The sequence below is a fragment of the Amblyomma maculatum genome, chromosome 8, assembly GCF_055883805.1.
Source record: "Amblyomma maculatum isolate TAMU_Amacu chromosome 8, ASM5588380v1, whole genome shotgun sequence".
Classification (NCBI taxonomy): Eukaryota; Metazoa; Arthropoda; class Arachnida; order Ixodida; family Ixodidae; genus Amblyomma; species Amblyomma maculatum.
Window position 1 is genome coordinate 18510979 of NC_139351.1, and position 25178 is coordinate 18536156.

At 46.2% G+C, this 25178-nt stretch overlaps 1 protein-coding gene across 1 annotated transcript in view; it reads left to right on the plus strand.

Moving 5' to 3' along the window:
* The first annotated feature begins 883 nt into the window (after positions 1 to 883).
* The window catches only part of LOC146180648 (uncharacterized), a 37264-nt gene continuing 12969 nt past the window's right edge, over positions 884 to 25178 (plus strand). The window contains exons 1-3 of the mRNA XM_084575613.1: positions 884 to 1008; positions 12233 to 12484; positions 23105 to 23246. Coding sequence (XP_084431739.1) covers positions 949 to 1008; positions 12233 to 12484; positions 23105 to 23246 — 454 coding nt within the window. The 5' untranslated portion in view covers positions 884 to 948. The remainder of the gene's footprint in view (positions 1009 to 12232; positions 12485 to 23104; positions 23247 to 25178) is intronic.

Consider the following 25178-nt stretch of genomic DNA (forward strand, 5'->3'; position numbering starts at 1 on the left):
CGTATTGTCGAATAAACATAGTGGGAAAACTTTTTGCTTGCATTATGGACCGCACTTTGCCAAAATCCTGACAAACAAAAATCTTAGCAAAACGAAATACAGCGTATATCCTCTTAAAGAAGTAGCTCAAGGGTTGTTCGTAACGGCCATGTTTATACAACTCGGGATAAGCTTATCCGTCACCATATTTCCGGCAGGTTAGTATCTGAAATGTACGGCGGGCTGTTAAGGCACTCCTTACGGACAGCCGCTTCTGTTAGCAAGCATATGAGAGAGGGAGTACAAGGTCATCCATTCATAGAGGGAATCCTCAAGGATATGTTCGTTCCCTTCGAAGCGTTGCTAAGTTTGTCGCGACCATACATCATTGAAAAGTGACACAGGTACAGACTGACCTGGCGATGGTGCTTCGTGTGCCCTGTCATTTAGCTTCGGCGCGCTGTCGGATCAATCGCAGTGACGCTATAAGAAGGGCGGCCGCGTGCGGGCGTGTTCAGCCAAACAGTCGATGACCCTGTATGTAAATGGAAGTAAAGCCTTTGTCAAAAGTTTAGAGCCCTGAGGGTCTACTTTTAAGCCTTATGTTATGACTTTTTTTACAATCGTGGAAGTCATAGCCATTTGAGACCGTACGATGAGAAACCCTTCTTGCCTTCAGCAAGTTTGGAAGCCTGGGAATGTATTACGAACCACATAGTATGGCTCAGAAATAGACCCACTGGGCTGTAAACTTTTGTCAAAAGGTGTACATTTTTCACTCTCGGTGGTGAGTGTATAGTATGTTAACGCGTAGCGACGACGACGGAGACGACTGTGATGAATTGGACACCAGAGCCACACGTGCGGCCCGTTATGTTCACCTTCTGCACCGTCGGGTCTTCGGTCGTGTCGTCTCAGCAGGTGACCTCGGTACCTGTCTGTGACTTCATTGTGTACACGGACGTCATAATGTCCGAATCCAAGGTGCAGGCCAACGACGACCCCGTGAGCTACTCCGTCTTCCTGCAGGTTAGTTCGCCGTGTATACTTCTTTGCCCAGAAGCTGCGGAAACAAGCAAGACGAGAAGTACTGCACAAACACTTAACTCTAGTGGCCTACCACCACTTGCCGCATGGTCCTAAGCATGTCAAATTAGCGATTAAATTTTTGGACACATCGCAGACTTCATTGGTGTTCTAGGAACTCGGAATAAGTAGATGAGGGCGTAGAGTTGTTTTACACATCGTAGTTCGCAGCTAGCAGGACCACTAAAAGACAGTTATCAGGCGGCCCTCAGCTTAACCATCTGACCTATTCAGTAATTTACTGCAGTCTTTACGTTTATCGCAGTCGCGAAGTAAAATATCCCCGCTGAGTTTCACTACGTTCGCTACCGCGAATAGGTGGTCCTTTTGGAGGACGTGCTTTTCAGATGGAAGCCGTTTTGTATGTGCCTATGTCTCAAAAGAAGCGACAACAGAAAGCAAAATAGGAGTCGTGGTATGAGCATGCATTAGGAAAAAAATGGGAAAATAATAAAGTCAGTGAGGCTACCTCTGCATCCTCATAAAATGTTTTGCGGAAGCTGTTGATGTAGTTCTCTCGGCGGATAAACATGTCCGCAGTGAGGATCTTGATGAATACACTCAAGATGATGAACAGCGCGAACTTTTTATTATAAATAGTGAATGCAAATGTTAAGGACAGTTATAAAAATTGAGAAGCAGGCATATTATAATGCGAAAGCATTTCTTCGCTATTTTCACAGATTTCTGTGCGCAGACCGCTTCCGCAGACCGCGTCAGCAAACCGCGTCAGCACACCGCGTCAGCACACCGCGTCAGCACACCGCGTCAGCGAAATCGTGTCCGCAGCATTTGTAATTGAGAAGTGGTAGAAGTTAATGAGTGGTGTCAATCGATAGAGCATTACATAATGTTGTGTCCGAAAACATAAATAGACCAATAAGTTAATTAGGCAATTAATTAGAAGCAAAATACAAAAGTAAAGGCGAAAATGGTCACAATAGAGAATGGCTTAGCGCAACATTTGAATGTATAAAATACTAAACTAACGAACTAAATCTGTCAATTACGGTGACGTCAAGGATGTAACGTCACGCAACTTGAAATCGAGTCAAAAAAGGCTTAGGAAGGGATTGGCGCGCAATTTGAAAGTACCAAAGACTAAAGTAGTTAATTAAGGCAGTTAGTAAGGGTGACGTCAAATATATGACGTCACGCAACCGGGAATAGAGCCCAAGGAGAGTTCCACGCCGACCAAGCTGGAGAGCGGACGTGCAATCGATGGGCTTCATCGACCACGAACGCTTGCGCTCTATTTCGGCCACTGGATTTCGGAAATTTTCTGGGATTCGACTCTATTCAGGAAGCGCTCACCGCGGATTATCAAGACTCCAAGGTGGGCCGATTCTTTCGCACATTTTTGAAGCTTTGAAGAACTTCGCAAGCCACGGGGGACACTAGGCCTAGTTAGGCCTAGGCAAACAAAGGCACCCCCGGCCGTTTAGAATTTCGGCGAAAATGATGGAAACCGTGGAGGGAACGAGCATAGACCCTGCGGAGCTGAAAGAACCTGGCCAGTGGTTTATTGCCAAGAAAAGAGGAAAGGCGGTGCCACTTGAGAACGAGGGACGCAGCGTCACCGATGATCAAGGGAGAGAGCGAGCCGCGTCCAAGCTCGCCGGGAAGAGATTGGCAGCAAAGTCGGTTGAAAGGCAATCGATCAAGATACCTGACGGAACTGACAAAATAATTCTCCGCCCACGGGGAGGAGTCAGCCGCCTACTTAAGTATGGCAACATTGAACTTGCGGAGTTGATCGCTCGCACCGCAAATATAAACATCAGAGAGGCCGCGGAAGACACCTTCTCGGTCAACACAAAACAGCAGTCTATCCTCATCGCAACAGACAGCGAAGACCGGAAAAGAAAATACGTCGCTCTACGCGTCCTCGAATTCGAGGGCCAGAAAATTGAAATCACGGCGTACGTCGCTATGCCCGAAGACTGCGGTAAGGGGGTGGTACACGACATTCCCCTTCGCATCACCGAGGAAGAAATAGTGCAACGGCTACGCACGATCAAAGGCAACCCCCCCGTGCTAGGAGCCAGGCGCCTGGGAAGGAGCTCAACCACCGTGCTCATACTGTTTGAAAAACCAGAGGTGCCGAGGTGGGTGAAACTCTCACTTACATGGCAAAGATGTGTCTTATACAGAAAGAAATACGAGGTTTGCAACGCATGCGGGCGCCTAGGGCACCGCGAAGATGTCTGCCCAGATCCGAATAACGCTAAGTGCAGAGGATGCGGAGAAGAGCGCCCAGATCAGGGACACACCTGCGAAATAAAATGTCAGCTGTGCGGTAAAGACCATCCGCTTGGCGACAAGAAGTGCAGAGAACTCTACAGGACTCCCTACCAGACCAAAAAACGTCAATGGGAGCAGAAAATTGCCGAACAGCAGCAGCAGCAGCAGCAGCAGCAGCAGCAGCAGCACAACGAGCAGCACCAATATCCCAACACCACACCTGAGAGCGGCCGCAGAGGACGCTCGAAATTTAGAAGAGACCACCGTGACCAACGCGGATACTCTCAAGAAAGGGACGGAGGCTTCCGGGCGCAGAGCGGGGACTTCCCGCAGTTGGAGGACGCCAACCGACGTCACCGATCAAGCTCCCGCAGCAGCAGGGAGCGGTCCGGATCCAAGTCCAGGTCGGGGTCCAAATCCAGAGTCACGGCGAACTCCAGGGACCCAAGGAACCCGTCGGCCACCCAAAAGCGAAGCCCGAGCGGGGACAGTAAAACCGTGAGTTTCAGCAGTGGGGTTCCCCAGGCTAAAGATGAGGAAAACAAAGAAAAAGATAAAGAAATAGAAAAGTTAAGAAAGGAAGTTGCGGAACTGAGGGAGATAATTAAGAAACTCACTCAGGACCAATACCAATCTAAATCACAGCCAAATTCCGGGGCTCCCCCGCCTCCACAGGCTCTCCCCGCAAAACAAGTAGCCAAACCGACACCTCCACCTGCGACGCCAAAGGTGCTAACACCACCTGCGGCGTCAGACACGGAGGAGGACGCTATGATCACTGAACAGTGCAGGCCACCTCCCCCGCAGAAACGAAGAGGCGGGGAAACGGATCCGCTGGCGGCAATAGAGCGTAGACTAGACGCCAAATACGGGGCGAGACTCGAGCGGCTTGAGACAGGCATGACCAATATCATAGGCGCCCTAAACCGAATTCAGGAACAATCTAAACAAACAAACGCGGCTCTTGCTGCTATGGCAGAAAGGCAAACAGTGAGAGAAGAGATACTTGACCAATTCCAACATGGGCAAAACGCAACCAAAGATTAATTCGACGATATGGCAGTGGAACTGCCGAGGATTCCCGCGCAAGCGAGCGTTAGTGCAACAACATCTCGAGCAAATAGTTGAAAAACCTCTAGCCGTAGCCCTACAGGAAACTGGCAAAGGAGTAATTAAATTATCAGGATATCAAGCGTTTGCTAGTGGCCGAGGAGAAAAATCCCGGGTCACTACATTCGTCAAAAGGAACGTAGCGGTGATCGAACATGAAATTAGTTCTCGCGACATTGAGGCGGTTTTCGTTGAAATCATCACGGGCAGGAAGAAGGAACCCAGTATTTTCGTCCTAAACATATATAGCTCTCCTCAGCAGCGCAAAGTTAGGTTCAAGACATTATTTCGCAAAGCAATGAAGGCAGCCGGAGCTAACCCGCTGCTAATTGTAGGAGACTTCAACGCCTGCCACCAAGAGTGGGGATATAATAGGCAAGATCCGAAGGGCAGGCAGTTATGGGAAGATTTTCACGAATTAAACCTCACCCTGCAGACAGACTCTGGCTGCCCGACGAGGGTGGGAAACAGTGTGAGCAAAGACACAACCCCAGACTTAACATTTACCAAAAACATAGAGGAGCTTAGGTGGAACAACACAGAGCTCAACTTTGGAAGCGATCATTACGTCCTCGAAATAACGCTTAAACGGGGAGTCAAAGTAAGACGAGAAAAGATCATCAGCGCAATCGAATGGGAGAAATTCAGACAAATTAGGGAATCTGCCAACATGGACCAAAATATTGAAAATATCGACGATTGGGCAGAAACCCTCATGCACCACGTTAAATCCGCTACCATTACCCTAGAGGGGGACGATGCACCGAAAACAGTCGACAGGAAACTCCTACACATGTGGGAAGCAAAAAAAGGTATGGAAAGACGCCTCCGGTGTCAGAGATGGAACCGAAACCTAAGGCGAAAAATAGCCAGGCACAATAAGGAAATTGAGGATTATGCAATTAAACTCTGCGAGGAAAACTGGTGTAACAGGTGCGATGAAATGGAGGGCAACATGAGCCTTTCAAAGACGTGGAGCCTGCTACGATATCTTCTTAATCCCGACAGTTCGAAAACACAGTCAAACACAACAATAGCAAAGGCAAGACACGCGTTCGAGGGGACTGACGCGGAACTAATAACTAAACTCGTAGACACATATGTCGGCGATACAACATCCCTCCCTCTTAGGCAATACGCGGGCCCACCGAACGAGGCCCTCGACGCGCCCATCTCAGAAGCGGAAGTTAGAGCCGAAATCCTTAGCTTAAAGACGCGATCAGCTCCCGGCCCCGATGGAATAACAAATAAAATGCTACGAAACCTCGACGACGCTTCCATAACGGCACTCACCAACTACATGCAAGAAGTATGGAGTAGCGGTCGTCTTCCCCAGCAGTGGAAAACTGCAAACGTTGTGCTAATTCCAAAACCTGGCAAGCCCCCGAAATTGGAAAACCTCAGACCTATTTCTCTAACCTCATGCATTGGAAAGCTTATGGAACGCGTAATCCAAACAAGGCTAACTAATTTCATGGAGAAAAACGACCTGTGGCCGCATGAGATGGTCGGGTTCCGACCGGGCCTGTGCACACAGGATGTAATGCTCCGATTACAACATGACATAATTGACTCGAAATCCAGAGACGCGAAGGTAATTCTAGCACTAGATCTAACAAAAGCATTTGACAACGTAAAACACCAGGCAATTCTCGCGGGACTACAGGAATTAGGAGTCGGCGAGAGGACATATATTTACGTAATGGATTTCCTGACAAACAGGACGTTGAAACTAAAGTTTCAGGACCTAGAATCCCCCACTGTCCACCTGGGAAGTAAAGGAACTCCGCAAGGCTCGGTGCTCTCCCCCTTCCTTTTTAACGTGGTGATGAGAGGCCTTCCTGCTGCCCTTAAAGTCATAAAAGACCTGAAGTTCAGCATTTACGCGGACGACGTTAATCTCTGGATGAACAACGGCAGCGATGGCAGCATAGAGGAACGCCTACAGGCGGCGGCGGACACCATTGTGTCCTACGCGGCCGAAAGGGGTCTTTCGTGCTCTCCGCAAAAATCCGAACTTTTCATATATAATCCAAAATCAATGAGGTGCAAGGGCGACTTTAACGTAGAAATAAAGGTCGACGGCAAAACCGTACCAAGAGTCCAGCAAATCAGAATCCTCGGACTTTTTATTCAAGAGGACGGGTATAATGACGGAACGATAAAAAAACTCACTGCCTACGCGACGCAGGTAACAGGAATATTTAGGAGGATTGCATTCAAAGGCAGAGGCCTCAAAGAGAGAAGCCTCTTGAGACTGATGCAGGCGTACATAATAAGTCGAATATGCTATGCCACACCGTTCCTCAACATCAGGACCAATGAAAAAGAAAAGATAGACGGACTCATCAGGCGTTGCGTCAAGAGGGCGCTGGGTCTACCCATCTCCTCTTCTACGGAACGCCTGATAGAAATGGGAGTGCATAATAGCTGGACGGAACTTGCTGAAGCGGTAAGAATCGCCCAACATGAAAGATTAAGTAGGTCGAGCACGGGTCGAACCATCTTAGAATGGGTGGGTCGAAAAATAGATAGGGGCACAGCCGACAAGGTTTTCCTACCACCACAATGTCGCGAGAACATCATTGTCCGTCCTCTCCCCCGCAACATGCACCCAGAATACCACAAGGAGAGACGGGAGAAGAGAGCAGAAGCACTGGTTAAAAGTGCAAAAGAATTCAGAGTAAAAGAAGTTGCCTACGTAGACGCTGCAAGCGGCCTATCAGGGGCGGCAGTCGCCGCGGTAGTCGATGGTAGCGGCGCACCAGTCGTCTCCGCCACCATCCGAAGTAGAAACATAGACACGGCTGAAGAGGTCGCAATAGCGCTCGCTTGCGTCGGAACGAAGGCTAGATTGATCTTTAGCGACAGTAAAACTGCTCTCTGGAATATCGGAAAAGGCAGGGTCTCACAAGAAGCCGCCCGAATTCTAAAAGCTGCAACTAAAATTGATCGCAAAATCACCCTAATTTGGGTCCCAGCACACACGTCCGTCCCCGGCAACGAGGCGGCCCATGATTTAGCCCGAGATCTCTACTTCCGGGCAAACGCGGAGCCGCCCGACTGCCAGGCGATGGACGAACGTTTGCAAACCTATAAAGAAATCATCGAAAATTATAGATTAGGAAGACGTCTGATGCCGCCACCGGATCCTAGCTTAAATAATAAAGAGGCCATAGCCTGGCGGCGATTACAAGCCGGAAATTTCCCGAACCCTGTCTGGTTGTTTCAAACCCAGATAGAGGAGAGAAAAAACGATAAATGTAAAGCCTGCGAAGCGAGGGGGACCCTCGACCATATAATTTGGGAATGCCCTAAGTCTCCGGGCGCTAGGGACAACATTAAAAGTAGAGAAGCCTGGGTAACCCTGCTGCGAAGCGACGTCCCCGCTGACCAGCAGAAAGCCGTCCGCCTGGCGGCTGAGGCCGCGAATAACCAATGTATATTCGCCAGTCCTTAGTCGCGGAGGTTCCAGCCCCCGTTCCTCAGGCCTGCGTGCCAGGAGCGGGGAGTAGGGGGCCTCCTAAATCGGTGGAAATTAAAGTTTTAATCAATCAATCAATCAATAGAGCCCAAAAAGGGTATAGGATGGGATTGGCGCGCAATATGAAAGTACCGAAGACTAAAATGGGGTAAACAAGAACTGAATTATTGTGACGTCAAGGATGTGACGTCACGCAACCGTAAGTAGAGCCGAAAGAAGCATAGGAAGGGATTGGCGCGCAATTTGAAAGTACCAAAGACTAAAATTGGTAAACAAGAAGTGAATTAGGCAACTAGAAGCAACCAACATCAGCATCCGTGCTTTCGCATTACTGCTATGCAGATTCTGCTGTGCTCTTTAATTTTTGTGTACTGCGCAAAGAATCTAAACGAAGCTCTTAAAATAGCAGTATTAGTATAGATCATTTATTTAGGAAAATGGGTTATGGGTCAAGGGCCGGGCTTCACAGCTTACACGGAGCTGAGAAGGCTACTCGTACCTGAGAACGTTGTGCGATCTTTTTTAGATTATGCGACAGGGTATGAATGTACGGGATTAGAACTGTCTTTTTCTGCTTGTTCGAGTTATCAGGTTGTCGGTTATTTTTGTTTTTCCGTTCAAGCCTTAGCAAGCCTTCAGCAACGAAAACCAGCATATGGATCGGGTAGCCAACGGCCGCTAATCTAGATGATTTCTGGGCGAAACTAAAGTCAGTTAGGTTCTCACAGAAATTTCTTAGGGCATTCTTAAAACAAGAGGTAACTACGGCTCTTTTTACCAGCTTAGAATGCGCCGAATGAACCTGCAGTAGTGGCTTCTTGCAACGGGGTTCATACGCCCCACACACATGATTATCAGAAAATATAATTTTTAAGTCTAAAACCCGAATTCCCCCGCCTTCTGGAAGTTCGTGAGTCAAAGTTAATGGATTAAGACACTCACGTAAAATGGTCAGTGTAATAAAAACATCATGCTCGTAAAATCCAGAGCTGATGTCTAAAACCAGTAAAAAGTCGTCTACGAATCTAAAAACTCTAAAAACGCAATAAAAGCCTCCTGGCTTTTATTGTAGCGCCAAAAATTTCACATGGTGATATTTATCGATTCCATTGAGCATGTGCTTACAGCACAAGGGCAAGGAGTACAACTTTACAATGCAAGAACAAGGGGTATCCTGACTGGCAGAACACGAATAGCTTGGATTTGGATAATCGAAACACCGATAAATTCGGATTAAGGAAAAGGCTACGATAGGAAAATCTGAAAGAGCTGTTGCGCTAATGAACAGGGGCCCTCGAATCAAGAGGGTACGACAAGCCTAAAGTACCCAGAGGTATTTGGAGACAAATAATGGCACCAGGGCTTGCTTTCTAGAATGGACTTTTGTACCCGAAAGCAAGATATCAGTTAGCATTAGTAATAAGGTAGCTTTGACAGATTAGCCTACAGGCACCGATGAAAAAAAAAAAAAAACTGGAGATAGAAGAGTAGCGTGAGCATCGTTCGAGGCACGGTAAGCTACGAGTGCAATATTATACAGGGTATCCAAGCTAAATTTAGCCAGGGGTTAAAAAATAAAACACTTGAGGTAGGCTAGAGAAACCACTTATATGCAGATGCCAGTCATCTGGCGCACCACAGGCATTTCATATTTTCAATTACTAACTATAATTAAGTAATTTTTAATTTGTTACCTATCACCTTTATACAATAAATGTGATCTACAAAATTGGAGAGCACCTTCTGAAACCCCCATTCCATTTGTTTACTTAAAGAAAGCCTCACGTGTATTCCTTTTTCCAAGCTCTAAAGAAAGCCCGCGGAACATAAAATATATCACGTGACTAGCGCATTAGCGCGCCATGATTGTGGTTCTCTCAATCAGGGTTTCAGCGAACGAAATTAGCTGCGGCCGTCAGTCGACAGCTCAGTTTCAGCGGTAGGCTGATATGTCGGCGATGATTGTACCGAGCGTGGTGATATCGCTCGCAGACGTATCGGCTTGGCGCTGCAACGGAGCCGTGGAGCGACGTTGTTGTTGTTGTAGTGGTTATTTATTGTATGTACAAAAGGAAAGAAAAGATGTTTGCCAGCCCCGGTATCTGCTATCTTATATCTGAAGCACCTGAACTGGGGCGGCGGAAATAAAGGGATAGCGAGGAAAAGGTAGAGGAAATCAAAGAGGTGAGCGATAGGGAGAAAGAAAAGGGTAGGTAAAAATTAATAAAAGAAATATATACACTATGGTACAGTATACACGGCCAGCCGATTTCTTTCACTGAAGCCCGGGTTGAGAGCAGTACAATCGTAGCTCACGAATGCTCCAGTCACGTGATATTTTTGTACTTCGCGGGCTTTTTTTTTTTAGAGTTCAGAAAAAGATACACGTCGGGCTTTCTTTATCTACCCCGCCGGGGTGGCGCAGTGGTTACGGCGCTCGACTACTGTTCCCAAGAACGCGGGATCGAATCCCGGCCTCGGCGGCCGCTTTTCGATAGCGGCGAAAAGCAAGGCGCCCGTGTGCTGTGCGATGTCAGTGCACGGTAAAGAACCCCAGGTGGTCGAAATTTCCGGAGTCCTCCACTACGGCGTCTCTCATAGCGTGAGTCGCTTTGGGACGTTAAACCCCACAAACCAAACCAAACCTTTCTTTATCGGAAATAAATGGAATGAAAATTTCAGAAGGTGCTCTCTAACTTTGAAAATTAAATTAGTAAATGCAACTAGTAAATTAGAAAAAATTATCTTTATTACTGATTAGTTAATTGTAAAAAATTAGAGGGGTTCAACGCGACTGAACCGGATGCGGAGCGAATGCTTTTGGTGCGGGCACCTCGCTGTTGTCGTTCGTCTTTAACAAGGTGGCAACTACCGACTTGTTGTTGTCACCCAGCGCGGTTTTCTTCTTTTTCTCGTAGCTACGCCTCTTCACGACGTAGCGGCGGCCACTCGAGGCCTAGAACTTTCGCTACAAAATTGCCCGTGGTACGCCAACTGCTGGCAGCTGCATATAAGTGGCTTCTTTGGCCTACTTCAAGTATTTTATTTTCAACCCTCGGACAGCCGGGGGAGAGCCTGCATAAGAATGCCCGAAGACATTGGGCGATAAGAGCAGGGCAGTTAAGGTATTTAAATATTTGTACAGAAAGCAATGAATCAAAATGACGGAAAAAGCACTAGAAATCTATACACCCGGTTGGCACGAAACTAGGACGGATAGATAAAGGGCTTTAAACGAGAGATAGAACAGCAGAGAGTAAACAGTGGATTTTCGCGATGAAAAAAAAATATAAGAAAAACCGGCACTAGATGGTATGCATTCCTTAGTTACTGCTCAATGCGAGCGCAGGATAGCAAATAAAGCAAAATTATCTCATCGCAAGATTAGAACATATTCATAGCCTGAGTCGCTTTGCGACGTTAAGCTCGTAAACGTAAACCAAACCATCCTTATCAAAGATTCGTAACACTATCTTAAATATCTTTATTGTGTCAAAAATGAAGTCAAATAGCTTCTTCACAGGGGTCTTAACTAGGTGCTTGGTGTGAACGCAGGACAAACTATAACAGCAAGGCTTTGCTAAACGAATTACAACGTTGGACCGTTTCCATCAACACGCTCAAAACAGACTCTTGCAATGCTTCACTGTCGACGCAGCAGCAAATTGATGTCCAAGAAAGCTGGACTTAGATAACTAAAAAAGCAGCGTACAACTCTTCAGAGGAACAGTTTTATGAGGCCGCCTTTTACCAGTAAACAGCAGCTGCACATTACAGCAACGTAAAATTAGGGCCAAAAATTAGCACTCCTGAGCAGCCTCCTAAGTAGCATTTCTGCTTTAATTACTGCTTAACAATACTAACTAGACCTTAACAACCAGCTTGATAATTAGAAAAATATGTAATGTTCATACGGCAGCCTATCGCTATGCATACGTAAAGTTGTATTGAGATTTTTAATAGCTGATCTACATAACGAGATGTTTTTTTTTTTTTGTAGTCTTTATATTTATATATTCTGTTGTGCGTCTTTGCAGGCGCATTTGGAAAAGCCGAAAAACTCTTAATAACCACACAAAAATGCTATTGAATCAAAATTTAACGATACTTAAGCTTGCTGTAATTATTCTTCATGCTTGCATTATTCCGTGCTCAAATGGATAACATGAGGGATATTTATTCAACTGAGCAGCCGTCAGCATTTTAACATTACGTTGCGAATTGGTGTGCGAGCTTTGCAGTACACTATGCATAGAAACAGTCAGGAAAGAAGCATGAAATGTTTGTAAACGCCGGAAGGAACAACAGCAAGTAACGGTACACTTCCAGATGGCGTTGGACTACCAGAAGAAGCTTGCCTGGGAGGGCTACCCGTACTTGGACGAAGAGGAGAAGCTGCGCCAGTTCGGCATCAGCTTTGCGGCCGACGACCTCTCTCAGCTGGACACGTCGCTGCGCTCGGCGAGTCTGGGGGACATCTGGAAGACGTACGGCATCCTCACGGCTGGCGTGGCAGCCTACTCGAGGGGCGCAGTTGCCTCCGACGCCGCCAACGTAAACAAGCTCAAGAGCATCATGTCGGTACGGGGTCCAGAGAGCAGCTGGACTTATTTTACTGGGTTTAATATTTTGGAAGCGGTGTAGTTAGCGGATGACGAGACGCAAAAAACAGAGCAGCTTTCTTTTTTTTTTTTCAACTTTGGAAATCGAGCCGCGTTTTGTTGAAGTGGAAACGCAAACATTCCCGTATGCAGCACGATTTCTGTGCACTCTATAGAATTGTGGTAGAAATCCGTCCAAACGTCAGCACGATGGCATCTCTTTTTTTCTTGCTTTTTTCACATCTATCTTCCTCGCGCGATAAGTTTTAAATGCGAAATCATTTACTAGCCTCGTTACGAGTAAAGCAGGCTTGGTGTGTGCACTCGCAAATGGTGCCAAATACTCTGCCGTCAAACAATTGTAATACGGAAATGATATGGCGTCTTAATCTTATGACATAGATATCCTCGATCGAGAGAGCCCCATATAGCATAATGATGTGCATGTCAATCGTCTGTATCTGTTCAAGACAGGCGGGCGTCCATGTAGCGACAGTTTTCGTGACATTTGAATCCAAATTCCGATGAAACCGCTGGTCATACCGCGTTACGATGGTGACATATTATTATTTGTTGATATAAAATGCACTTGTTTGTCAATTTGGCGGCCAGCTGGCGTCAAGGGTTTTAACCGACGACGTATGTGCCTTCACGATGTATGGCTTCAAACCAAGGTTTTGGCGAATGCAGCTCTGAAACGCCGCATCAAATGTGCACTCTGCGCCTCACACCCATTCAAAAACCACGTCAACTATTTGTACTAAAAATAGAATTGAAAGTTTTCAAACTGCATAGTGAAGAGATGTTTCGATGACCGCAAACTCGAATAAAAAATGAATGCCTGCTTCGATTCGTGGAGTCCCTACAATCTACCGTGAAATTTTTTGAAATCCTTGCCAACCCTAGCGAAAAAACCCAACGAGTCACAATAACCTCATACAAATTTTTCATACTAAGCTCATATACATCTCATATAATCTCATACAAATATCATTCAATGTATGAGAAATTATGAGATTGTATGAGATTTGTATTACCTCAGTATGAGATTAGTATGAGAAATCTGTATGAGGTTATTGTGACTGATACGGTTTTTTCGCTAGGGAATAAGAAGGGTGGAAGGGGAGAGAGGGATCTGAGACGCCTGGAGATTCCTCTGATTTTAAGCACTGGGCTCGGAGCGGGTACCAATGCCATTGTTTCGCTTTTTGCAAAGAAAGTACAGCAAAGAAAACTTTAATTCCCATTTCGCATGTGAGCACGACGAGGCATCCCGCAGTCTGATTAGAAAAACCTTGACCCGCGCGCGTTGTGTTCGCATGCAGAACATCGATAGGATGCTCGAGACGGCGCGCTTTGGGAACACGACGGTGTTAAAGACCACTTTTCTAGGAGTCAAACTGGCCGGCCTGTCCAGCAGCAGCCAACACGACGCTGCTGCCATGAACGAGCTGAAGAGCATCACGTAAGCCGTCATTGCCGAGCAGTGGTTTGTTAGAGGCATCTACTACAACGTCCGCTCACCAGCAAAAGCTTCATAGTACCGCACTACTTTCATTCGTGCCACCTGACGTGGACAATGTAGGTATGAGTGTCATAGGTCGGTGCTGCCAGAAAAAGGGAGCGTGAAATTTAGGAGGGAATCAAGTACCATGCCATCGCGGTTGCACATATCAGCTTTCGACACATTTCTGGAAAAACGCTTGCTTTCAATTCAACTCCATTACCACGAGTGCCTGAGTCGCTTTGGGACGTTACCAAACCAAACCAAACTCCCAAGAGTAATTCTAATATTGAATTCTCTTTCCGACACGATCGGCTTGAAGTCGACCGGCCGTAGACTCGAAACGCGCTGTAAAATTTTACGCAGTTTTGTTCATGCCCATTGCGGTTGTGTTTTCGTGTTTATATAATCGTGTAAATTGCAGTAACGTGTAATTGTTTTTGTTGCTCACTGTTAATGTGCACCCCCCCCCTCCTTCCCCCCTTAACTCAAAGCTCCGAATTAGGAGCCGGCTAAGTAACTGAACAAGCAAAAATTGCGCGAAGAGCTGCTCGTTTTCAATGGCTCGAGGCAGGCTCTCCGGGTCCTGCCTATATGCAAAATGCCGCGCGTAAATGTACAACTCTTTTAACGAACCGTGAAAAAATAGAAGGATTTTCCCGATCTCTCCGAGTACACTACTGAACAATATCGTAGAACTTCGCTTAACTAAATACTTAAGAGCTCTAATCTCTAGTTCCATCGCAGCTGAGTCCGTTTACATGGCAGTGCCAACAGCCTTCGAATTCTAAATTTCTGAACTGTGAAGGTTAAACCGGAAGCCTCATTTGAACGCATGAACTTGAGGGCCGGCTTTTGGGAACTGTGATATGAGTCACTATTCGGATAGTGATTTCTGCTGGCATCCATATTGTATGCTTGACATATGAGCAATGCCAGCGTTAGCCAAAGAAGAATAACTTCATTCGAGTGTTTCCACGCTTTCTGCAATAGATATATGCGGTGTGCGAAGTACGAAGGACCGTTGCAACGAATAATCGCTTCAGAAAGGAAGAAGTGACCCTCTGACTCTTTCGGCATACATGATATTTTAGGGAAAATGCGCATTTATATCTGAGCGCAGTTGACTTCAGCAGGGATTTTTCCTGCCTTTATTTTTGACTTGGCACTGACAAGGACAGAAAGTGCAATCCGTGATGACAGTGACGATGCGTTTAAAGACACTGCTTAAGCCCAGAGATTCGAGTACCAAAAGTAGTCGACGCGACCACCATCGGCTTCAAAGCAGCTGGCGGAAGCAATATATATATATATATATATTGAATTTTTATTGCTCGAAGCTTAGTAGAGCTCGAATTTCGTTAAAGGTAGCATCTTTTATACTAGAAGGCGACTAGTTATCGAGACAGGCCAAAATAAGCTAATACTCAATGTTCCCTAATTCTCTTATAGTACGCCCTGGCTGCAAACAAATTGAATTTCTTCGACAAAGTTATCTTCCATGAGCTTTTAAGGTTGGGCATACAGCTTCTGCGGCGCGCGGGCTGATGGAAAGAAATGCAACTGGCATTATTTACAGGGTTACAGGGCACTAAAGCATTAATACAGCCTCGCGCTTTCAGACTTACCAGTAACCGGTTTCCTTGATACTGAAGACATATTTTGTTCTCTGCCAACTTGAATCGTTCTGGCTCTCGTCTATGACTGTGCGGTTCCTGTGCACGTCAATAAGAGGTCCTCGAATAGTTTAACCTTTAAACCTTATGTCACTGAACCTGTAATGGCGCTAGTCTCATCAATAGTAGACTGATGGCCAATATTTAGTGAAAGAAATATTCTTCCAACTGTAATGTACCAGTAATTGTTCCTTGAATATAGAAAACGTTGATATATTTAAAATGCATGCGAGTGGTATGCGTTTTGACTTACTGAATTGAAAATCACAGCATAATTAAGATGTATTTTCTTGTACTAGCGTTTCATAAATAGGGCTTTTATTTCAGGCAAGGCAAGGGTAAATCGAAAATTTGACTGTAATTTGGATCTCTGCTCTAAAAAAGAATTCAGCATGTTTACACCAGTAAGGGTACGCATGGGTTGAGGAGTGGCGCTTCACCCGAATGCAGTTCAGAATCCCGAAGACAGGGCTAGCTCTAAAGAGTTCTCACTGATGTAATGACATTATAGCCCTTCTGAGCTGAAATTGGGTAATATCAATTTAAACGGTGACACCAAATTCCCTAATTCGTCGAGACGTTGACGACGTCAGGGGGACGCTTCAGTGCTAATCTGGAGGGGCAGGGGAGGGGGGGGGGGACGTGTAACGTCATGAGACCACGTGACATAATCTAGTTTGCAGCTCCATTGACAGTTGCATTGATCACTTCAGATGGTCAAGAGCAGTAGTGCATGTTGGACCCCTAACGTACTAACGAACCCGTAACGTAGTAAACAATAAAATAGGAGAAAATGACAAGCATGACTGGCTGCGATGGGGGAGACTGCGGCAGCAACAATGCTTCCGGTGCTATCGCACTCCATCTTAAGGTGGCTTAATTGTCCCCACAGTTCTTACTTAATTTTGGGGTAGGTATGGAGTGGGGTTTCAGCGCTTAGCGTACCATGCGAAATGGCCACGCGAACGCAGGTAGAAAGCGAAAGCTCACCCTTTCCTTTTTTTGCCTTTGAGGCAGAAAGTAGTAACAGTGATTGCAGTTTCATGTTCACGCAGTATGGGGGAATGTTTCAGCGTTTTCACAATCCACTCGTAATGCATGCATATACTGTCTTCGTATTGTAAGAGCGGGTAGCGCGGGCTGTGTTCGGCGTGACAGAATGAGACTCTCTCAGCGTGCAGATTCACGACTGACTTAAATTTATTGTAACAAAAATCGAAAGGAGAGCACGGAGGCAGATAGAGAGAGAGAGAGAGATTTCAAAGGGCAAAGAAGCCAGGGGTTTGTTGATGCTGCAGAGCTAAGTGGAATCGTCTCCTGTGACTTAAACGAGCAGCGCATATGCGCGGGGCGTCTTGAGTTACCGAGCACAACGCGGTCACCGCGGCGCCGGCATGGTGCAATGGGCGTTGCTTCCTCCTCGCGTCATCTACAAGCGTGCAGCTATAGGATTTCATCTACGAAGCTCGGCAGAGAGGCACGTATTCACACCCCTGAACAGGACATTGTCCCGGCCGGAATGCACGCCTGTAGGAAACGCGCGACATTTTTCCGGCAATGGAGGATTCAACGCTGCAGCCGGTTTCTATCCCCAGAACGGATGTGGTCGCAGTGGTGAAAAGGTTCTCAATGTACAGAGAATGGTCATTCTGTTGTGAAAGGATCCACAACAGCCTCTGCAGTGATTTCTGCGGAATCAACGACTGTATGGTGACACATGCACATCTCCTATACATCGGATGCGCATGTCGGTCAGGAACCAACGCTGTTCTACATCCAGAGCGCTCCACTCCGCAAGCGAATGAGCATGAACCCTCCAGGAGACTCATTTGTGCCCAGCGGTTTCCGTATCGTTGCAGATGGTTGGACGAAGACGACGATGTTCAAGCTCCCTAACAAAATGCAGCTGATTACGTACACCGAAGGAACAAAATCCGAATGCTTTGGCGAGAACGAAGACGACCTTGTAAGGTAAAAAAAATAACACTGTGCGTCATGCAAGATTGTCAACTGCGTCATATGCTGCGAGCGGCAAAAGCACAGATACAGCAGGTATGTGTGCATCTAAAGGAAATATGCATGATTAAAGGTGCCTACTGGAGTACGCACCCAGCCTGTAACGCAACAGTGATAGCTGCAATGAGGATTTCTTCGGTGCGTGTTTGCTTTATGTGCGATGGGGCCTGATGGCGATGGATTTTGTCGTTTGTTTTCTTTATGTGCGAAAGGGCAGATATCACAGGCGGCTGTGAGCGCTAGACCGTAATATTTAGCACGTTTTATCGTGACTGCCGCGTGACTAACAAGAAAAAAAAATTACGGTGTTTGTTGTGATGCACCACCGTTCGCGAGCCTCATGACTAGCTCAACCAACATCGGCTCGCAACAGCGGCGCATCATAACAAACGCCGTATTTTTTTTCTTGTTAGACAGGCGGCAGTCGCGATAAAACATGCAAAACATGCTAAATATTACGGTCTGGCGCACATAGCTACCTTGAGCTACCCGCCCCTTCGCACATAAATAAAACAAACAACAAAATACAGCGCGATCCGGCCCCGTCGCTCATAAACCAAACACACAACTAACAAATCTTCATTGCTATCACTGTTGGGTTGCAGGATTGGTGCTAACTCCAGTAGGTACTTTTCATCATGCATATTTAATTTGGATGCATACATACCTGTGACGAAGTGTTTTTCGCACAGTCGAGAGTACGCAGTTGGTTGCTGAGGTCGCCCATTCACATCTTGAGGCTTCGTAGCCCTAATTCAAGCTTCACGTCGTTGGTGGTCGCGGCTCGCCGAAGGGAACCTGAAAAACCACGTCTTACACCACGGCACGCCTCAAGAGTGGCAACTGTACGCGGCAGATGTGGTTGGCATCGCTTTGCCAAGCCTGCGAAGGTCACAGTGTCGCCAGCCCCCGTGCACTGGCGTCTACGAGAAACGCCGTCGACGCCGTCCAATGTGTTTCCATCAGTCGCGGCTGGAACTTCGCGCATGCGCATAGAACTCGCGCAAAAGGCGGATTCTTTGCCAGTTAGGTACGCTACTTCCAGGCCGGGTAGGCATATTTGTACGCATTGGTTAAATCGAGGTTTTATATATGTGTCGGGCGGTCACTTACAAAGGTAGCTGGATAATATAGCAGCTTAAGAGTGCGTGCTCGAAAGAATGCGTATGAGTATTTGTTAAGGCACTAGTGAATAAGCGAGAAAATGCGTGCGAACGAGGATCCACAAGCTGCACACAGGAGAGAATTTTAGTGTAGCGCAACCCGCGATCTGTTACCGTGGTTTGCTACCACACGTTGCACTGCGCGTGCCCAGATCGCCTTCACGGCGCTAGATGGCGCCACTTTCTGGGCATACATAGAGCCCCTCTATCTGCGCAGGCAGGTTCAGCGTGCCGTGCGCAGCGCTCCCGCCGGTGGGAGAGTGAAATCAGAGGAGAATCGAGGAGGAAAGCAGCCAAAGGGAGGAGAGTTTCGCTACTTTCCAGATAGAGGGGCTTTAGGCATACAGACTCGTGTCGTCGGAAGCAATCGGCCCGTACGCACTGTAAGTGCGCGGTACCGGGTCACGATGCCAGATCGCGGATTGGGCTACGCTAAAGCTTTTTTTAACGCTATCGCGTCACAGCCTAAAAGGCAGAGCTTAAGCGTCCTCCATAACTTAAGATGATGTCATCAAACCTGGGCAAATGACTTGAAGCCTCTTGGTGCTTCACCGTCCTCTCGTTAACACAACCTCTCTTCTCGTTCTCATCTCACACTGCATCGATGCAGCAAGGTGGATGTGCTTATTCTGTTGAGCCACCTGCTCCGACCGCAGCTTGGCGGCAAATGCTCCATCCAGCCGCTGACTAAGTACTCGGGCGAAGTGAAGGACGTCGAGGCTCCTCCAACCATGGTGAGATATGGGTGTAAATTTAACACGCTACTCTAAGTTCCGTGGTTGCCCTTCTCTCCTGAAAAAAAAAATATTATGCAGCCTTTGAGGATGCATAATGTTCCAAAAGAGCGCCGAAGTCGTTTCTACTGCAACATCAGTTTTTTGCTATCGACCTTCACTTTACTCCGTTCTGTGCTCAACGCGTCCGTTGTCACTCCGACACCTTTGGTCCCCTTCCCACTTGACTACCAGCCACCGACGCATACGCTTATTGTTCTTGAAACTCCCTGGGTTTTCAGAAAGCCCGATCAGTTATCGGTTCTTCCCAATGCGTGCGGTGTTGACGTGCATTTCCCGTCTATATATTTTTGTAAAACGGTAAACTGCGTCTTTGTGCTTGTTCTGCAGCCGACGTCACTGCATTTTTTTTCTTTGTGGCACCGTCCTTAATTGATAGAGAAGAATGGGTACCTTAGTACATGGTCTCATACAATAGGTGAGTATTCAAATGACGTCAAAGGCGACATCAGTGGGCAACCGATGCCATCTTGGCGGTCGACGGTTCAGCTACTCGTGTGCGCACGTTTTTGTTGCAGCTCTAACCCATTCCAACATTGAAGTAATGCAAAGAAAACCGTCATCTTGAGCGACAGTTCAAACTATGTGAAAATTCTGCAGGATGCGCATAGAGACCAGTATATAGAGAAAACAGAACTGTGCGACATCGTCCCCTTTGCGTTCGATGTGCGTGAATGCATGGCAAGCGTCGACTTGTGGCCACACATAAAAATGTGAGCGAGATTTATGAGTTGAAACCAACTGAAAGTCTACAGATCTCCCGAAGGGCGCGACCAGGGTACAAGCGCCACGTTAGAAAGCCGTTGCTGACGCAGATGAACCCAAGCAGTGTCCTCGCCAGAACGACGGAAATTACATGCGTCTAAACCACTGAATTCTTGTAGCTCAAATTTCGTACAGAAATGGCATTTTCCCATCCCAATTCCGATACGAAACGTTTTGGGGTCTCATTTTATCAGATCAAATCGGATGTTAGCACCATGTGTGGCGGCAATGGAGGAAAACAAGCCGCTTCCAGTGGCTACCACAGCGATGGCACCGGTGGCGCCACCTCGTTGCGTTGCGAGCTCGAAAAGAGTTTTTCAATGGCCAAGCAAAGCTTCCAAATTAGGCGCAGTTTTCGCAAAATTAAACTTCGCTTATGATTATTGAAAATAGGTTCATAAAGGTTTTCAAACCTTCCAAAAAACAACTCTGCCCTTTTGAGTTCCTTCGCCTGATCTGCATGGCAGCGTTGTTCTAAACAACACGAGACGCCACCATAGGTGCCATCGCTGAGACAGCGGCTTGCTTTGCTCTAATGTCGACATATGCGCTGAGAACCTCCGAATACTGCTGAGCGAATAGAGCAGATAACCCCGACAAGTTGGTATAAAAATATACAGATGATCAAAAGCCATTCATGTGCGAAATTTGTGCTACAAAAACTCAGCGACTTAGTAGGGAGAAGCATTCTACAGTACGCGTGTAATTCCGCAACAAGCGTTATTTATGGGTGAGTTAAATCCACCGGTAATTACCTTTATTGCACACGCAGGTCAATCACTCTTGAAGTTTGTCGAGCCCTCCTTTGAAGGCTTATATTACCGCAAGCATGGCAGGGGGGGAGGGGGAGGAATGGGGTGTTGGTGGCCCACTGCATGTGCATGGCTGAAAATGGTGAAGCCGGTTCTGAAATTGCCAAGTTGCTCTTTTAAATGGTATACGGCGTGCACGTGAGGTAAGAGCAGTTGTGCATGGATCGTGGCAACAGCTGGTTGCCAGGACACATAATGAAGATTCCAGCATGGCCCATCGTTGATATGGATTTCTCCTTTTCCATGATACCCACGCGGTTCAGATGTGCCAGCTATGCGCGACGTAGCATCTCAGAGAGGTGACGTTGACCTTGCAGAAATGTTTCATTCGGTCGCACTCGTTCGTGCTTACAATAATTACAAATTATAATTAATTAATTAATCAATTAATCCATTCATTCACTGCATATCTTGCGATATACAAACATTGATGGACCCATAGCCATTGGCTAGTAACGGGTCCATAATTAACATAAGATACAAAATAAGTGCAGCATGCGAACAAATGAAACAATGAATACAATCCATAACAGAATAACTCATAACATGCATAGTTTGTAGAAAAATGAATATAAAGTCACTTAATTCGCAATGTTTCTGAACAAAGAACCTCTTTAAAGTAGGAGTAAAATTAAGGGTTGCTTTATGTTTAGTTGCAAATAATTCCAAACAAGAGCGCGTTAAATTCTACGAGAATTTTTCCATACAGAATTTGACATGGAGGTAGGTTAATGTTTTGGGTTGTGACAGCTCGTGTGCTTAGTAAAGGAATTTCAAAAATGTGATGGGAAGTGGATCATTTGCTACTACGATTCTGTGAATGATCTGAGCAATTTTGAATTCGTACAGTGAATTTATTGGTAGAACATGAAAAGAATTCTACAGGTGTACGCTACCTTGAGACCTCCCTGAAAAAGAAATAGTTCCTAATGGGCGTGTTTGTAAACGGGTTACAGATTCCAGGTAAGTAGTAAAGGCGTTTCACAATGACTCAATGCAGTAACTGAGGTGGCTTTGAATAAAGAAAATCTTTAAAACGTCGAGGCCTTTCTGCTCTGTGTACGGCTGCTACCGTCTACAACAGCCCAAAAACCATTGCAGCGAAACCCGCTGCTTGTGGGATCGCACAACAAATACTTGATGTGTATAGGTTTGCACTGTTTAGTTCTTCCAGTGGACAAAAAAAAAATGCACAGTTACCCAGAATGCACCGCGCATGGCGTGCCAGTGAATACTTCCTATCGAACCACTCGACGCAAAGACGGATGATAACACAACTAAACGCTACACATTCACATATGGTAAAATGATCACTTTTTCCTTTGTTCTTTTTATTTACATGCCTGCTACAAATTGTATTCTGTCTGACCATTTGCCAATCCATGAACAATGCAACAGTGAGAAGCCTCATTTTTCGCTTCATACTAAGTCGACCCTGTCTGTGCCTATTTTTGTCCACTTAGCCCGAACATTTCATACTAACGAAATCCCCCTCCCCCCCCCCCCCCCACACACACACAAAAAAAAAGAGAAAAAGAGAAAACCTGGCGCACCTTCTACACTTGCCGTCACTTGTGAAAATATCCTGGGTTAGCCTGAGCGACGATGGGTTGCTATTTGTATTCCACATTCGACCTATTCTCATTTCCTCTCTTTGGTGTTCTTGAATCTCAGAATCTTTGTTTACTGCCTTAATTACTTCTTTTACAGCGCGGTCTAACAGAGACAACAAGCTACCGTATTGTAACTTTCATTATCGAGTCCCTTCATCGTGCATGCGCCGATGGAAATAAACTGAGTATCTGCTCCGTGGCGAGACAGTGATGGTATATGCTGCTTCCTAATCCCTATTTACCAATTTTCAATGCAGGAGCGCCTGATCGCCGTGGTGAACAAGAGCATGCCTTTTCGGGTGGCCCTTTCTGTCACCATGAGCGTAGTCCTGTTCGAGCCCAAAGAAGGCCTGAAGGACAGCACCGGCTTTGGCGACGAGTGCGACCTGTACTACCAAGGTAAGTGCATTGGACGGCTGTCTTTAATGTCGAAATGACAAAGACAGTGCAAATACGGACGGGCACTAAGCTATAACAATTTAGGCCTCTTTAAAAGATGCTCTTGTGCGCAGATCTAGCACGTAACAGGAGAGCAATGTGCAACACTGGAGAAAATTGACAAATGAAAATTGCTGATGCGGAATTCTGTCGGCCAACGTTGTCCCTCTGTAGGTGCCAAAATATGACCCATCATCTCCTCCCGAGGGAGCCACAAGTGGTAGCGTGGGCGAATTCGCTTCGCCCCCTAATTAGGGGGTGAGGATGGTTTGAAGAGGAGGAGAAAAATTGGCACGAACTTGTTGACGTTACCTTAGAGTCTGGGATGGTGTAAGAATGTATCAAGGTATGGAATATACTCAGCTAGAATATATCCTATTCTAACTAGCTATAGTGTTGCCACAGATCGCCCGCCATTGGGGAGCGCGTGCACAGATAATGTTCTTGCTTTAGTACATGCGCCGCCGCCTGCAGCGGCGTGGGATGGAGGCTGGCTGGTTGTGGATGATTGAAGGATTTTAGGTACGGAACGACGGGCGCTGATGAGCGCTTTTCCTGGATTTCGGAACCGATTTAGTTCGCTTTTCATGATGCTAGAGTACACTGCAAAGCGTCACAGCTAGGTTTCTTGCTTTAGGCTCTAATGAATCATCTTGACGACAAGATAAACTACTTCCAAATCGCTCAATATAGCGCACTATTAAATTATATTTGTGGTGTGCGTCTTGGCCGAACAGGTTTCGCTAGAAATAGGATTTTGTGTCCCGATTGGTAGCAGCCACAGTAATCGTTGCTCAAGCTCTAAGCTAAACGTAAGCAAAGTTTTAAGACCAAAACTATTCTTGGCTCATCAGTAAAGTGACGGCCCGCGGAATTGATGACCAGAAGACACAATCCACCCAATAAGCCAAAAAGACAAAATTCCGAGTCCAGTGATGATTACTTTTCTAAAATGCCTCGATGATGATGGAAACATTCTTTAATGAAATAAAACTTGATGGTCGGCATCCCTATTCGGGAGCCCGTAGGATTTTTAGCTGCTCTTACCCTTAAAGTCAGCTGGTGCTGAATGTTCGACGCCTTCGGTGCTATTCAAACATCTACACTTTGTCAAAACATGCTTAGTTGCATGTATATAGGACGCCATAAACTTGACATCTTGTCCATCCATTTTCCCATTGCGTGATCAGCTGATGACTCATCGCTAGCAATAACTATCACTATTTTATTACCTAATCTGTTGACCTCAAGTGATGAGGATTATAGTTGACCTAAAATCTCACTGAATTACTCAGTCTTACCTCATTATCATGGCTAGTAATGTACGTTACATTGCTAGGACCTAATGTCATCAATGACCTGTTAATTACTTTGTTACTGGTATCGTCATTCTGATCGTCATTATCTTCTGTACTCGTCTCGTCACACACCTTGTGCACGCCAACAATAAATTAAGAAATATTTGCACGGGCTGAGCCCTTTAGCAAAAGGTAATGCTTGCGCATTCGCACTTATAAGCAGTTCTGCGTATTTCTTCACAGTTATTTTATCGTAGAAACGCAACTTATGATCCCCGATACCGGGCTGTAAGTTAGGCCACCGATTTTCCAAATGCTTAGGCTATGACGATGTGTATATCCAAAGCATGGTTAAATATTCGTTGTATTCCTTGTTCTTTGTTTCGTTTCTAGCTCTTTTACGTGGAAATTGCGCAATTTCTGAGCCAAGAAGAAAACGATTTTATGGTTTGCTTATGTGATCCCGTTACGAGTGATAATGCACGTGAAATCGCTTTTTCACGACATAAATATATCTTGCTTGCACCGTGCCCTATGTTTCTCGGAGGAGCTCCTTGAGAGTGCAGTGATGCGATTTGGCAATACTTGCTTTATA